Source organism: Chiloscyllium plagiosum, unplaced genomic scaffold (assembly GCF_037043375.1).
Source record: "Chiloscyllium plagiosum isolate Xiang-an unplaced genomic scaffold, Cpla_swu_hap1 HiC_scaffold_28, whole genome shotgun sequence".
Classification (NCBI taxonomy): domain Eukaryota; kingdom Metazoa; phylum Chordata; class Chondrichthyes; order Orectolobiformes; family Hemiscylliidae; genus Chiloscyllium; species Chiloscyllium plagiosum.
In genome coordinates, this window is record NW_028270166.1 from 46,649,343 (window position 1) to 46,665,547 (window position 16,205).

Sequence of the window (16,205 nt, forward strand, 5' to 3'; positions counted from 1 at the left end):
TGCCATTTCTGTGCACAAGTCGCCAAACTATCTACATCCTGTTAAATCCTTTCACAATCTTCACTATCAGCAACTCCCCCAATCTTTGTGTCATCTGCAAACTTACTAATCAGACCACCCACATTTTCCTCCAGATCATTTATATATATACTACAGACAACAGAAAACCTAAGACTGATCCCTGTGGAACACCACTAGTTACCACTCTCCATCCTAAAAAAACACCCTTCCACTGCTACTCTCTGTCTTCTATGACCAAGCCAGCTTTGTATCCATCTAGCCAGCCCACCCTGAATCCCATGTGATGTTAGATTTTGTACCAACCTGCCATGGGGGACTTTATTAAATCCCTAACTAAAGTCTATATAAACTACATCCATAGCCCTTTATCAATTATCTTTGTCACCTCTTCAAAAAATCCAATCAGGTTGGTGAGACATGACCTTTCCTGTACAAAACCACGCTGCCTATCACTAACTAGTCCATTTTCTTCCAAATGTGTTTACATCTTGTCTCTCAATGTCTTCTCCAAAAGCTTCCCCACGTAGATGTCAGGCTCACCACCATGGATTATCCTTGCTTCCTTTCTTAAACAACACTGGCTAATCTCCAGTCCTCTGGAACCTTGCCTGTGGTTAATGAGGATGTGAAGATATCCGCTAATGCCCTAGCTATTTCTTTAGATTAGATTCCCTACAGTATGGAAACAGACCCTTCGGCCCAACAAGTCCACACCAGCCTTCCGAAGACTAACCCACCCAGACCCATTCCCCTGCCCTATATATACCCCTGACTAATGTACCTAACACTATGGATAATTTAGCATGGCCAATTCATCTGACCTGCACATCTTTGGACTGTGGGAGGAAACCGGAGCACCCGGAGGAAACCCACGCAGACACGGGGAGAATGTGCAAACTCCACACAGACAGTTGCCTGAGGCAGGAATCGAACCCAGGCCCGTGGCACAGTGAGGCAGCAATGCTAACCACTGAGCCACCATGCCACCCTTTTCTTGCCTTTCATAGTAACCTGGAATAGATCCCAGCTGGCCCTGTGGACTTGTTTAGCTTAATGCAAGTTAGGATACCCAAAACCTCCTCCTTTAATATATTAACATTCTCTAGAGTTTTCACACATTCATCCCTGATCTCAACATCAGCCATGTTCTTCTCCTTGGTCAGTATCGATACAAATTATTCATTAAGGATTTCTCCCACTTCCTGTGGCTCCACCTATAACTTCCCTCCTTTGTCCTTGAGTGGACCTACTCTTTCCCTTGCTACCCTCTTTCTTCTAATATATGCATATAAAAACCTTGGAATTCTCCTTGACTCTATTTGCTAAAGACATTTCATGGCCCCTTTTAACCTTGTTGAAAGTTAACTTCTGTTTTTCTCTCTCTGCACTCTCCCCACTCTCTCCAGTTTCTGTTTTTTTTACTTGTTCACCACCTCATTTCTCTCCGTGTGCAAATACATACAATCCTAGAATGCATGCAACACATTCAGCCCATCTTGTCTGGGCTGTCCCTCTGCAAGAGTGACTCAATCAGTTCCACTCCTCCACCTTTTCCCTATGGTTCTACACATTTCTTCTCTTTGAATCTCCTGAGACAATACCTAGCCCTCCATCGCCATCACAGCAACAGACTATCCTGTCATTAGTACCTTGTTGTCTGTCAGGACCGATGTGTTGCTCAAATTACAATGCTGACAACTCTTCAAATAGAATTCACTTACCAGCAAAGTGCTTCTGGACATCCAATCATTGTCTAAGCGCAACATTTTCTTTGCGAAATGTGTGGGAAAAGTGTTTTGGGTCAAAACCGAACTGTAATCCCGTTGAGGAGAGGCCAAAGGTTCTATTCCCCTTCTGTCTTTGTGTGAATATATTCTGCCTGAATCCACCGTCCCCTCACAACAACACTTGCAGCAATGACTAGAGTTCAAAAGTGTTTTCTTGGCCTGATAGTGTTTGGAGAATCCTATTGGGTTCTGTAGAAGAGAGGAAAGGAGACCATTCAGGTGACACTTCTAGTCAGTAAACAGCAGCTGTCACCTGACAATGCTGGAGCCTCAACATCAGGAGAGTTAGTGGGTGAACTGTCTCTAATCTGCACCTTACTGCCAACGTATCAGTTTTCTCACTGATCATCGGCCTGTGTCAGACTGAAAAGAAACCTTTGTTCAGGAAATGTCAGTAAATTAATGGATTGTCTTTTTTATTTCAGGTACCTGCTTCTGATCCCCAGAATCCAAGAAATCAGCCCAGCAGCCCTGATACAACAAACTGTCATTCAAATACTGAATTTAAGCATCAAGACAATGATAACCTCAACAGCAGACAGTCTAACCTCATTCCTCCTCCAAGACAGCCCACTGATCACCCTAACCCCAGGCCAATCCCTCCCCAGAGGCAGCCCATTGATCACCCTAACCCCAGGCCCATCTCTCCCCAGAGACAGCCCACTGATCACCCTAACCCCAGGCCCATCTCTCCCCAGAGACAGCCCACTGATCACCCTAACCCCAGGCCAATCCCTCCCCAGAGACAGCCCACTGATCACCCTAACCCCAGGCCCATCTCTCCCCAGAGACAGCCCACTGATCACCCTAACCCCAGGCCCATCTCTCCCCAGAGACAGCCCACTGATCACCCTAACCCCAGGCCAATCCCTCCCCAGAGACAGCCCACTGATCACCCTAACCCCAGGCCCATCTCTCCCCAGAGACAGCCCACTGATCACCCTAACCCCAGGCCCATCTCTCCCCAGAGACAGCCCACTGATCACCCTAACTCCAGGCCCATCTCTCCCCAGAGACAGGCCACTGACCACTCCAACCCCAGGCCCATCTCTCCCCAGAGTCAGCCCACTGACCACTCCAACCGCAGGCCTATCTCTGCCCAGAGACAGCCCACTGACCACTCCAACCCAAGACCTATCCCTCCCCAGAGACAGCTCACTGATTACCCTAAACCCAGGCCAATACCACCCCCAAGACAGTCCACTGATCAGCCTAACCCCAGGCCAATCCCTCCCCAGAGACAGCCCACCGATCACTCCAACCCCAGGTTCATACCCCCCTCAAGACAGCCCACTGATCACTCCAACCCCAGGCCGATCCCTCCCCAGAGAGAGCCCACTGATCACTCCAACCCCAGGCCGATCACTCCCCAGAGAGAGCCCACTGATCACTCCAACCCCAGGCCGATCCCTCCCCAGAGACAGCCCACTGATCACACCAACACCAGGCCAATCCCTCCCCAGAGACAGCCCACTGATCAGCCTAACCCCAGGCCAATCCCTCCCCAGAGACAGCCCACTGATCAGCCTAACCCCAGGCCAATCCCTCCCCAGAGACAGCCCATTGATCACTCCAACCCCAGGCCAATCCCTCCCCAGAGACAGCCCATTGATCACTCTAACCCCAGGCCGATCCCTCCCCAGGAAGAGCCCATTGATCACTCCAACCCCAGGCCAATCCCTCCCCAGAGACAGCCCACTGATCACTCTAACCCCAGGCCGATCCCTCCCCAGGGAGAGCCCATTGATCACTCCAACCCCAGGCCAATCCCTCCCCAGAGACAGCCCACTGATCACTCTAACCCCAGGTCAATCCCTCCCCAGAGTGAGCCCATTGATCACTTCAACCCCAGGCCAATCCCTCCCCAGAGACAGCCCACTGATCACTCTAACCACAGGCTGATCCGTCCTCAGAGACAGCCCACTGATCAGCCTAACCCCAGGCCAATCCCTCCCCAGAGACAGCCCACTGATCACTCTAACCCCAGGCCGATCCCTCCCCAGAGAGAGCCCATTGATCACTCCAACCCCAGGCCAATCCCTCCCCAGAGACAGCCCACTGATCAGCCTAACCCCAGGCCAATCCCTCCCCAGAGAGAGCCCATTGATCACTCCAACCCCAGGCCGATCTCTCCCCAGAGACAGCCCATTGATCACTCCAACCCCAGGCTGATCCCTCCTCAGAGTCAGCCCACTGATCAGCCTAACCCCAGGCCAATCCCTCCCCAGAGAGATCCCATTGATCACAATATTAACATGAAATATCCAGGTGACTCCCCTTCAACTGTGAATGGCGATGACCTGCCTTTCCCAACACGAAACAACTCTCGTCACTCTCCCAGGATCACACGTGATCAGGACCTATCACAGGGTCAGTCCCTACCACAAGGTCAGCCCCACAAACCCACAATCTGTTCAATGCAGTTTGGTGAGAAGGAGACAGTGAAAGGTGCTCAGTTGCTGACTGAGGGAGAACAGGAAAGTGGCAGCTTTGATCTTCCTATAGAATATATGACTCCTCCTCCATATGCTCCTGGATATTAACCCAGCCAAAAGATTGTGAAGATGTAAAGTTACTGATAAAAGATTTCTGCCTTTAAAATTATTTAAGCCAGTCCCGAAACAAATTCTGGATTATTGTAGCTTGCCATTAACCTGCCTCCCACTTGCTGCCTTATATCCCTCTTGAAAGGAACCTGGGGACAGGTCTCACTGACCTGGTGAAATCTAAAATAAAAACAGGATGCACCAGAGAACCTCTGGCAGTGTCTATGGAGAGAATAACAGAGTGAAGGGTTCCAATCCCATATGACTTTTCAGTATTTTGCTTTTATTTGGTGAAAGGGAAGAGCTGAGAGTGGGATTAGATTCAATGACCTGGGGACTGGGATTTTTATGATATAAATCCATGAGTCTCAGAGGGATAGAAAGCTCCAACCATCCACATTGTTAAATGTGATGATAAAATGATAACTCACTGTTTCCATTTAAAAATAAAGTTGTCATTTGTGAGTCCAATCAATCTCATTGTGTTTCTGATTTCAATGAGAACTATTAAATAATGAAGCACAGAAATATAAGAAATAGGAGCAGAAGGCGGCCATTCAACCCTTCAAGCCTGTCCCACCATTCAGTACGATCATGGCCAATCATCGAACCCTGTCCCCGTTCCCATTTTCTCCCTGTATTCTTTGATCCCTTTAGCTCTAAGAACTATATCTTACTCCTTTGTGAAAACACCAATCCCGTATCCTGAGACAATGAATTTTCAGGCTGTGTATGCACACAGCCTCTCCAATGTTCCACGCATGCCGATTGAAACATTGACTTCCCATTGTTAGGAAACCTGTGCACGCAGTAAGAAAATTAAAGGAAATTCTGACTATGATCCCTAGTTCTGGACTCACCAGTCAGTGGGAACCTCCATCTACATATACATGGTGACAGTTTTATAGGTTTCTATGAGATGCCCCTCTAATGAATATAGTCACACTAATCTAGTCACACTTCATACGTCAGTCCTGCCATCCCAGGAGTCAATCCAGTAAACCTTTTTTTTGCATTCCCTCCACAGCCAGAACAACCATCCTCAGATAAAGAAACCAGGACTGCATACAACACTCCAAGTGTGGTCCCACCAAGTCTCTGTACAATTGCAGCAAGATGTACCTGCTCCTGTACTTGAATCTTTTGACTATGAAAGCAAATGATACATTTGCCTTCTTGACTACCAGCTGCATCTACATGGTTACCTTCAGTGACTGGTGTACAAGAACACCAGGTCTCATTGCACTTCCCAATCTATCACCATTCAGATAGTAATCTAACTTCCTGTTTTTGGCTCTCAAAGTAGATAACGACACATTTATCCAACTTATACTGTATCTGCCATACATTTGCTCATTCACTCAGCTTGTCCAAATCACACTGAGGCTTAGAGTTATAATGGACTCGAGCATTTTTGGAGGTGACTTTGTCAAACCTAACTTCATCCAAAAGCAGAACTAATTGTCAGTTCACCCTGCCTTTGAGTGACATCTATATTCATTCTTAAACTGAGCAGTTTCGATTTTTGACTTTACGCAAGAGCAGACCAGATATGAGGATTTGTGCAGAAAATCCTCTCGTGGTGAGAGTGGTGGCTCAATGTAGAGACTCTTGGTGGAGGAGTATAATAATCAAGTTAATCAGAAAAACATTCAGAGGTATCACTCCTAGAGAGGTAAGATGACTTGGTGTGGTGTGAGCTATAGGAAGGATGTGGAAGCTTTGGAAAAGGTTCAGAGGACATTTACTAGGATGTTACCTGGTATGGAGGGAAGGGTCTTATGAGGAAAGACTAAGGGACTTTAGGCTGTTTTCGCTAGAGAGAAGGTTGAGAGGTGACTTAATTGAGACATATAAGATAATCAGAGGGTTAGATAGGCTAGAGTGTGAGAGCCTTTTTCCTCAGATGGTAATGACTAGCATGAGGAGGCATAGCTTTAAATTGAGGGGTGATTGATATAGGACAGATGTCAGAGGTAGTTTCTTTACTCAGAGACTATTAGGGGTGCAGAACGTCCTGCCTGCAATAGTAGTAGACTTGCCAACTTTAAGGGTGTTTAAATGGTCATTGAATAAACATATGGATGAAAATGGAATAGTATAGGTTAGATGGGCTTCAGATTGGTTCCACAGGTCAGCACAACATCGAGGGCCGAAAGGCCTGTACTGCGCTGTAATGTTCTATGTTCTAACTGACTATGCCGTAAAAGCTGAGCTCTAGCCACTTCACCTGTCTAAGCTCAGTGATGGGGCAATCATTAGAAAGAATTCTGAGGGGCAGAATATATCACATTTAGAGAAACACTGACTAATGAGGGATGGTCAGCATGGATTTGTTAAGGGAAGATTGTGCTTGAAAAGTTTGATCAAATGTTTTTGGGGAGTAAGCAGGAATTTTGCCGAGTCTAATAATGTGGACTAGAATGAGGTTTTTCATAGGGTTGCTCTTGACAGACTGGCCAAGAAAGTGGGAGGCCATGTGTATAGTTTTGGTCTCCTTACCGAAGAAAGAATATGCTTGCCACAGAGGGATTGCAGCAGAGATTCACTGGACTGATACTGGGGATAACAGGGCTGTCCTGTCTGAAGAGATTTGTTCAATAGTATTCACTAAAGTCTCAAAGGATGAGAGGGATCTGATTGATAAAAATCTAACAGAGCTGGACAGATGCAGGGAGGATGCCATCCCAGATTGGAGAGTACAGAACCAAGGGGCCCTGTTTCAGGATACAGGTAGTGAACCTGTGCAATTCTCTACCACAGAAGGCTGGAGGGTGAGGGAGTGGTGGTAGGGTTTGGTGGGGTGGATTTGGTCACTGATTATATTCAAGAAAGAGCTAGATACATTTTATGGGGAGAGAGTGTGAATATGACATTGATGTAGAGGATCAGCCATAGTCATACTGAAATGCAGAACAAGCTCCAAGGACTGAATGACCTACTCCTGCTCCAAGGCAAAGTGACATATTGGATCAAAAATTGGCTGAGAGGCAGGATGCAGAGGGTAGAGGGTTGTTTCTGTGACTGGAAGACTGTTTCCAATGGGGTTCCACAAGGTTCAGCATTTGAGCTGTTTGTGATTTATGTTAATGATTTGGACTTAAATGTAGTTGGGGGGGGGGGCTGGTGGTGATCAAGACATTAGAAGATGACATGAAAGTTGGTATGGTGGTAAATAATCAGGAGGATAGCCGTAAACAGCAGGAGAAAAATGGACATGAGGAGTGTTGGATCAGCGATGAACTATTGAAGGGTGGAGCAGACTCAAGGGGCTGAATGGGAGAAAGTGAGGACTGCAGATGCTGGAGATTAGAGTCGAGAGTGTGGTGCTGGAAAAGCACAGCAGGTCAGGCAGCATCCAAGGAGCAGGAAGGGAACATAAAATGAAGATTAGAAGAGCTAAAGGGGGGACATGGAAGGATACTGTCAGGTACAATAAAGGAAAATCCTAAATTGTTTCACCAATACATTGAAGGGTAAGAAAATAAGATATAGGAGCTGAATTAGGCCATTCAGCCCATTGAGTCTGCTCTGCCATTTGACCTTGGCTGATATGTTTCTCAATCCCGTTTCTCCTGCCATCTCCCCCATAATCTTTTATCTCCTTACCGGTCAAGAACCTATCTATCTCTGTCTTAAATACACTCAATGACACGACCTCTGTGGCCCTCTGCGGCAATGAGTTCCACAGGTTCATCATCCTCTGGCTGAAGAAACTCTTCACCCCAGTTCTAAAGGGTTATCTCTTCACTGTAAGGCTGTGCCCTTGGATCCTAGTCTCTCCTACTCATGTCCATCCTGTCCAGGCCTATCAGTATTCTGTAAATTTTAATGAGATCTCCCTTCATCGAGTACAGACCCAGAGTCCTCAACTGCTTCTCATATGACAAGCCCTTAATTCCTGGGATCATTCTTGTAAATCTCCTCTCAGCACCCTCAAATGCCAGCATATCTATCCTTAGATGTAGGAGGGCCCAACCTGCTCACAATATTCCAAATGTGGTTTGACCAATACAGCCTTAGCAGCAAATCACTGCTTTTGTATTCTAGCTCTCTTGAAATTAATGTTAACATTGTATTTGCCTTTCTATTTGCCAACTGAACTTGTCTGTTAACCTTAAGAGAATCCTAAACCAGAACCCCCAAGTCCCTGTGTGCTTCAGTTTTCCGAAGCCTTTCCCCATTTAGAAAATACTCTGTGCCTTTATTCCTCACATAACCTCACACTTTGCCACCTTATATTCCATCTGCCACTTCTTTGCCCAAGGGCTTTGGCAGCCTCCCCACTTTCTCAACACTACCTGTCTCTCCACCTATCTTGGTAAAAGGATATCAAGGGAAAAAGTAGAACTCCTTCAGGGCTAAAATGGTCATTTGTACATTGAGCAGGAAGGTGTAGATAGGGTTCTAAATGAACATTTTGTGTCAGTATTCACTGGTGACAGGGATGATGTCAGTATCAAAATCATGAAGAACTGTGATATACTTAAATAAATTGGCACAGACAGACAGGAGGTTCTGACCAGTCTGGGCAGCTTAAAATTAGGTAAACCTCCAGAGGTGAGGCACTTTAATAGCATTAGCAAAATAAGGTAATACATGATGAATGATAGGACCCCAGAAGCATAGAGGATCGAGGGACCTTGGTGTGCATGTACACTGTCCCTTAATGTATCATGTCAACTGGATAATATTGTTAGGAAGACACATGGTATACTTGCTTTTATTAGTCGAGGCACAGGTTTTAAGAGTAGGAAGGTTATGATGGAACTGTATAAAATGTTGGTTGGGCCACAGCTAGAGTATTGTGCGCAGTTCTGAAATCAACTTTATAGCAGGGATGTGATTTCACTGGAGAAGGTGCAGATAAGATCTACCAGGATGTTGGCCGGGCTGGAGAATTTCAGATATGTGGAGAGTCTGGACAAACCGGAGAGGATTCCCTTTGAGCAGAGGAGATTGAGGGGGGACGTGATTGCTGTACAAAATTAAGGAGCGTAGATAGGCTAGAAAGGAAGAAACCTTTCCCCTTGATCGAGAGAGCAATGACTATGGGGCATAGATTTAAGGTAAGAGCTGGAAGGCTAAGAAGAGAATGTTGGGAGTCTGGAACTCACTATCTGAAAGGGTGATTTAGTCAGAAACTCTCAAGACTTTAAGAAGTAATTAGATATTTGCCTGTTTTCCCACAGCCTCCAGGGCTAAGGGTCAAGAGCTAGAAAATTAGTGTTGTCAGATTTTTGTTGATTAGTGTAGACACAATGGGCTGAATGGCCTACTTCAGTGCTGTAAACAACTGAGTTCATCGTCTGAATTTATCCAATACTCAAAAATCTCCAGGAGCCAATTTAATCTCTTCACTTCTCTTTATCAAGTTGGAGGCTGGGTTTACGTGGGACGAATGATCAAGTAATAAATTAAAATGGCCCTTCCCATCAGTCTTTACCCTCCTCCCCTCTCCCAGGCCCACAGCAGTCCACTCAAAGAGCTCCTGAAGTCCTGAATCCAACTCACGGGGTCAAATCTCACTGATAACCAGAGTGTATTCAATAATGAACAAAGGTTTGTAGAAAATCATTGCACAAGGTTTATGTCTTAACACCATGAGCAGAAGATTCCATAAAACTAAGAGTCAGTGCAAGACCTGTGTTAATGTTGGACGCTAGGTCTTGTGTAGGGCCCAATCCTCTGGCTCGAGTCTGAATCATCTCCCAGAGCCGACCCCTGATCCTGCGTCAAGACCATGGTCAGGTCTCCACTCCCATTGCCCCGCATCTCCACTCCCCAAACCCTCCATCATCCCCTAGTCCAGTGTGTGAATATTTCTCAGAAAGGTTTGGGGGAGTGAGATACTGGGGAGGATGACGCCGTCAGAAAGAAACATTGGTGTTTAACTCGAATAACAAGCTGCACTGGGAGACTGGAAAGAATTAAATTGGAAGAACAAGGTAAAATACTGTTGGAATTCTTTGAGGAGATAACACATGCCTTGGATGAAGAGGAACTGAAATTAGACTTCCAGAAGGTACCAAATAAAATGCAATTGCAGAAAATAAAAGCTCATTGTATAGAGAGTAGCATAGATAGATAGATAGATAACTTCCTGTTACACTCACACCATAGGTACAAATGGGTCTTTTTCAAGTTGACAAGATGAAACAAGTGGTGTGCTGCAGGGATTGATGCCTGGACCTCAACTGTTTCTACAAAAATATAAATTAGATGAAGGGACAGAAGATATGGTCACTGATGACACAAGCGCATTTGGAAAGCAATTTGTGAAGAGAAGTAGGATACAAATAGATACAGATAGGTTAAATGAGTGGGTAAAGATGGAGTAGAATTCGCAGGCCCTAACCACCTTCTATTCACCATGGATATGCAATCTCTTTACACCTCCATCCCACACCAAGACGGCTTGAAAGCTCTTCGCTTCTTTCTCAAAAAGAGGCCCTAACAATCTCCATCCACCACCACTCTCCTCCGCCTGGCTGAACTTGTTCTCTCTCTCAACAACTTCTCCTTCAACTCATCCCATTTTCTCCAAATCAAAGGTGTAGCAATGGGTACCCGCATGGGTCCGAGCTATGCCTGCCTTTTCATGGGCTATGTGGAACATTTCTTGTTCCAAGCCTACCCGGGTCCCCTCCCACAACTGCTTTATCGGTACATCGATGACTATTTCGGTGCAACTACATGCTCTCGTCCTGACCTGGAAAAATCCATAAACTTCGCTTCCAGTTTCCATCCCTCCATCACCTTCACCTGGTCCATCTCCGACACTTGCCTTCCTTTCCTTGACCTTTCTGGCTCCATTTCTGGCAATAGTCTATCCACTAATATCTATTACAAGCCCACTGACTCCCACATCTATCTGGACTACAACTCTTCTCACCCTACGTCCTGTAAGGACTCTATCCCTTTCTCTCAGCTCCTTCGCCTCCGCTGCAATTGTTCCGATGAGGCCACTTTCCAAAGTGGTGCTCTTAATATGTGCTCCTTCTTCTCCAACCGTGGCTTCCCACCTACAGCTGTCGACAGGGCTCTCGACAGCGTGCGGTCCATCTCCCGCGTCATGACCCTCACCCCCTCCCAGAACAAGGATAGGGTCCCTCTTGTTCTCACCTTTCACATGCAAAGAATAATCCTCCACCATTTTTGCCAACTCCAACACAACGCCACCACTAAACGCATCTTCCCTTCCCTCCCCCTGTCTGCATTCCGCAGAGATTGTTCCCTCCAGGACAACCTAGTCCCCTCCTCCAGCACACCTAACACCTCTCCCATCACACACAGCACCTTCCCATGCAATCGCAGAAGGTGCAACACCTGCCCCTTTACCTCTTCCATGCTCACCATCCAAGGCCCCAGACACTCATTTCAGAATAAGCAGCGTTTCACTTGTTTGGTCTTTCAATTTGGTCTATTGCATTCGTTGCTCCCAATGTGGTCTCCTCTATATCGGAGAGACAAAACGCCGACTGGGTGATCACTTTGCTGAGCACCTTCGGTCTGTACGCAATCAGGTCCCGGACCTTCCCGTGGCTTGCCACTTCAAGACAATCCTGCTCCCATAGCCACATGTCTGTCCTGGGCCTGCTGCAATGTTCCAGTGAAGCTCAATGCTAACTGGAGTAACAGCATCGCATCTCCCGACTAGGCACATTACAGCCTGCTGGTCTCAACATTGAATTCAACAACTTCAGATGATTATCCCATCTCGACCCCTCTGTTTTCATTCTGCTCCATAATTTTATTTCATTTATTTTATTTCTTTTTTAAATATTTTTTTCACTGTTCTGTACCTCTTATTTCTTGATTGTCTCTCCTTCTCTCGCTCCCCTCTCTTTCATCACCTTTTTCCTCTCCTCTTCTCCCTGTTTTCCATTTTGCCTCTGCTTCACCCATCCCCCACATATTTTGTCACACAGCACTGGCTTCAACCTTGGTCATTCACAGCTCCTAATCTCCCTATAATTTCTCTATGCACTGCCATTATCATCTCTTTATTATTACCTTTGTTTCTGGAGCCATGACTCACCTTCTCTCAGCCCAGTATAAATACCTCCCTATTTCTCCCTTTTTTTTAGCTTTGACAAAGGGTCAGTTAGATTTGAAACGTGAGCTCTTTTCTCTCCTTACAAATGCTGCCAGACTTGCTGAGATTTTCCAGCATTTTCTCTCTTAGGAAAATGTGAACTTGTCCATTTTGACAGGAAGAATAAAAAAGGAGCATATTATCTCAATGGTGAGAGATTGCAAAACTCTGAGATGCAAAGAGATCTGGGTATCCTGATGCCTGAATGCAAAAGGTACAGCAACTAATCAGGAAAACTAATAGCACATTATTATTTATTGCTTAGGTGAAGTGAATACAGAAGTAGGGAGGGTATTCTTTAATTATACAGTTGAGACTACATAGAGTCATACAGCACGGAAACAGTCACTTCAGTCCAACCAGTCCATGTCAAATGAAATCCCAAACTAAATTAATCCTACCCGCCTGCTCCTGGCCTATATCCCTTCAAACCTTTACTTTTCATGTACTTATCCAAATGTCTCAGGAAATTCATTCTACACACAAACCACCCTTTGTGTAAAAAACAAACATGCCCCTAGTCTTGAAATCCCCCATCCTAGGGAAAAAGATAACTACCCTTAACTCAATTTATACCCTTCATTATTTTATGAACTTCTGTAAGGTCACCTCTCAATCTTTTATGTTCCAGTGAACAGCGTCCAGCCTACCCAGCCTTTCTTTATAACTCAAACCTTCCATACCTGACAACAGCCAGGTAAATCTCTTCGGAACCCTCTCCAGTTTAATAACATCCTTCCTATAACTGGGTGACCAAAAGTGGACACTGTATGCCAGAAGCAGCCTCACCAATGTCCTGTATATCCCCAACATGACGTCCCATAGCAATGAAGGCAAGCGTGCTAAATGCATTCTTAACCACCTTGACACAAACCTCAAAGATTTATGTACCTAAATCCCTAGGTCCCTCTGTTCTACAACACAACCCAAGGCCCGATCATTAATTGTATAAACCCTGTGTATAACATTGGTCATCTTATTTGAGGAAAGATGTAAATATGTTGGAGTTAATTCAGAGAAGGTTTTCTAGACTAATATCTGGATCAGATGGGTTTGCTTAAGGAAAGGTAGACAGGCTGAGCTTGCATCCACTGAAGTTCAGAAGGGTAAGATGTAACTTGATAGAAACATATACAATCCTGGAAGATGTTGACAGAGTACACATGGAGAGGATGCTTCCCCCTATGGGTGAGTCAAGACCTAGTTTAAAAATCAACGTCAAAGATTAAGAAAACCATTTTCTCTTGGAGGGTTATGGTCCTTTGGAACTCTCTTCCTGAAAATGTGGCAGAAGCAGAGTCCTTGGTCATTAAGGCAGAGGTAGATTGCTTCTTGGTAAGCAATGGGAGAGGAGGGGGAGAGATGGTGTGAAAGTTTATCAGAATGCAGATTTAAGTAACAATCAGATCAGCCAAGACCTCACTGCATGGTGGAGCAGATGTGAAGGGCTGCATGGCCTGCTATATCTGTATCTATCTATATATGTCCTCATGAGAGCAAGCTGAGATGTTTTAGCAAAAATGTATTTTTATTCAGTACTACAACACTGGGATAACAAGCCAAATCAAACTATCCTCCCTATCCCTGGATTTGGAACAGAGTAAAACTTAAAACATTCAATTACCCCAATCACTCAAGTTTTCTTAACCAAACTTTAAGAATAACAGATATCAGACACAAAGTTCATAACGTAACAGAAGTTAATAATTTATTATTAATAATGTAACTTTAGCAGAACACAAATGAACAACAAGGCAATCTGCTTCATATCTATGATCTCAAGTCCAATATTCTTTAACCAGAAGCCTCACTCGTACTGACAGATACAATTAAGGGATAAATTTAAATAAAAAAATGAAGAATTATAATTTGCCTGTTTGACAGTTTCAGAGAATTCAAGGTTAAAGGAGTTGTTCACAGGCAAGTAAACTATAAGTCTTGCTTGAATTCTGAAGTCACCAATTCATGCAAACAGGTTCGAGAGCCTTACAGGATTATTCATCCAGTTCTGCATGGATATTTTCTTATTGGAACAACCAACAAAAAAACAAATTGTGGCTCAGTGGCTAGAACTACTGCCTCACAGCGTCAGGGACCTGAGTTCGAATCCAGCCTCAGGCAACTGTCTATGTGGGTTTCCTCCGAGTGCTCCAGTTTGCTCCCACACTCCAAAGGTTAGGTCTATTGTCTATTGGCCACGTTAAGTTGTCCAGAGTTTGCTCAGGGATGAGTAGCTTGGGTGCATTAGTCAAGGATAAATGTAGAGTAATAGGGTAGGGGTGGGATACTCTTCGGAGGATCGGTGTAGATTTGTTGGGCCAAATGGCCTGTTTCCACACTGTAGGGATTCTATGATTCTATGAACTGCAGCGAAATCCAGAAGAGGGAGACAGAGCAAAATATGGCAACACACTCACAGCTTCAAAACCCCAATCACAACTAGCTCACCCTTCTTTTCTCTCCTTTCTTTTACCACCATTCTCTGTGATTGGCTGGCCAGCAGCAATCTGCCTTTGATTTGCCAATTCAACGTCAAACACATTCTGGTGCCAAACTGTCTGTCAAGTTCATAGGGCAATAACTAATGTGCAATTATCTTTCCAGGCCAGGTCCCACAAACAAACATCGGTTTGCCCTTTTCATCTTTCCAAAATAAGCTGCTGCTCAAAGTTCAATTCTCACCTTTAGCTCACCATTCCAAACCAAAACTGAGATGGTCTCATCATCAGCAATATTCAGCTTGTAAAGAGTTGCCCCCTTGGATTTCACAGCCTGTGAACTCTCCCTGGAAGACTGAAGAGGGATATCAATGGGGCCAATCCATGCAGAAGGAATATTAGGATAGGGAATCCTCTACCACAAGAGCTATTGAGGCAGAGACTAGACAACATTTCCAAAGGAATCAGGTAAGGATCTGGAAAGGAAGAACAGAAAAGTGCACAGGATTGGATGGGGAAAGTGAATTGAAATACTCAGCCCGAATCAAAGAGCTAGCATGAGCACAGTGTAAATATGCTGATCGACCTCTTGGCCAGTCTTGCTAAGGTAGGAGATGTTGAACTGTTCCTGGTGGCTCCCCATGTCTGACCATATCACTCTCAATGGGTTTAAGAGGGACATTGAAACAACTTTGCAGTTTGCAGGTGACACTGCTTATTCTGGTCCGAGCGCCTCAGATTCGAATGTGGAAAGTGCTGAAAGAAAATAAAAACATCAATCTCATTCAGACTCGTTGCTATGTTGTTAACAGGAAAACTCAATGAGGCTGTGTATTTCAACTCAACTATAAAGTAACCAGAGTCAAAGAGTGTGGTGCTGGAAAAGCACAGCCGTTCAGTTAGCATCCAAGGAGCAGGTGAATCAACATTTCGAGTATAAGCTCTTCATCCACCTTGGGATCATCCAATCACACGAGATCAATGTGGATTTAACCAGTTTCCTCATTTCCCCTCCCCTCAGCTTATCCCAGATCCAACTTTCCAACTCAGCACCACCCTCCTGAACTGTCCTACCTGTCCATCTTCCTTCCCACCTATCCGCTCTTCCCTCCTCTATGGCCTATCACCTTCCCAGCTACCTTCCCCTCAGCTCCACGTTCCCCTCCCAGTTAACTCTCAGCCCCCTTTGGCTACAATCTTATTACTGATGAAGTGGCCTAGTTGATTACTGTATAAAGTAATCACTTTGATAAGAGTTAGTAAGTATTCTTGTGTCCAATACTCCGGCAGTCTGCCTCCAAAGCAATACAAGTGA

At 45.1% G+C, this 16,205-nt stretch overlaps 2 protein-coding genes across 3 annotated transcripts in view; one reads left to right on the plus strand and one right to left on the minus strand.

Annotated features, from left to right (window-relative positions):
• The window catches only part of LOC122565077 (uncharacterized), a 44,624-nt gene extending 39,801 nt beyond the window's left edge, over nt 1-4,823 (plus strand). For both annotated transcript variants that reach the window (XM_043720710.2, XM_087976251.1), the window contains exon 6: nt 2,234-4,823. In XM_043720710.2, the coding sequence (XP_043576645.2) occupies nt 2,234-4,351 (2,118 nt within the window). In that variant the 3' untranslated portion in view covers nt 4,352-4,823. The remainder of the gene's footprint in view (nt 1-2,233) is intronic.
• A 9,262-nt stretch (nt 4,824-14,085) lies between these two features.
• The window catches only part of cib3 (calcium and integrin binding family member 3), a 31,858-nt gene continuing 29,738 nt past the window's right edge, over nt 14,086-16,205 (minus strand). The window contains exon 6 of the mRNA XM_043720858.2: nt 14,086-15,646. Within this exon, the coding sequence (XP_043576793.1) occupies nt 15,625-15,646 (22 nt within the window). The 3' untranslated portion in view covers nt 14,086-15,624. The remainder of the gene's footprint in view (nt 15,647-16,205) is intronic.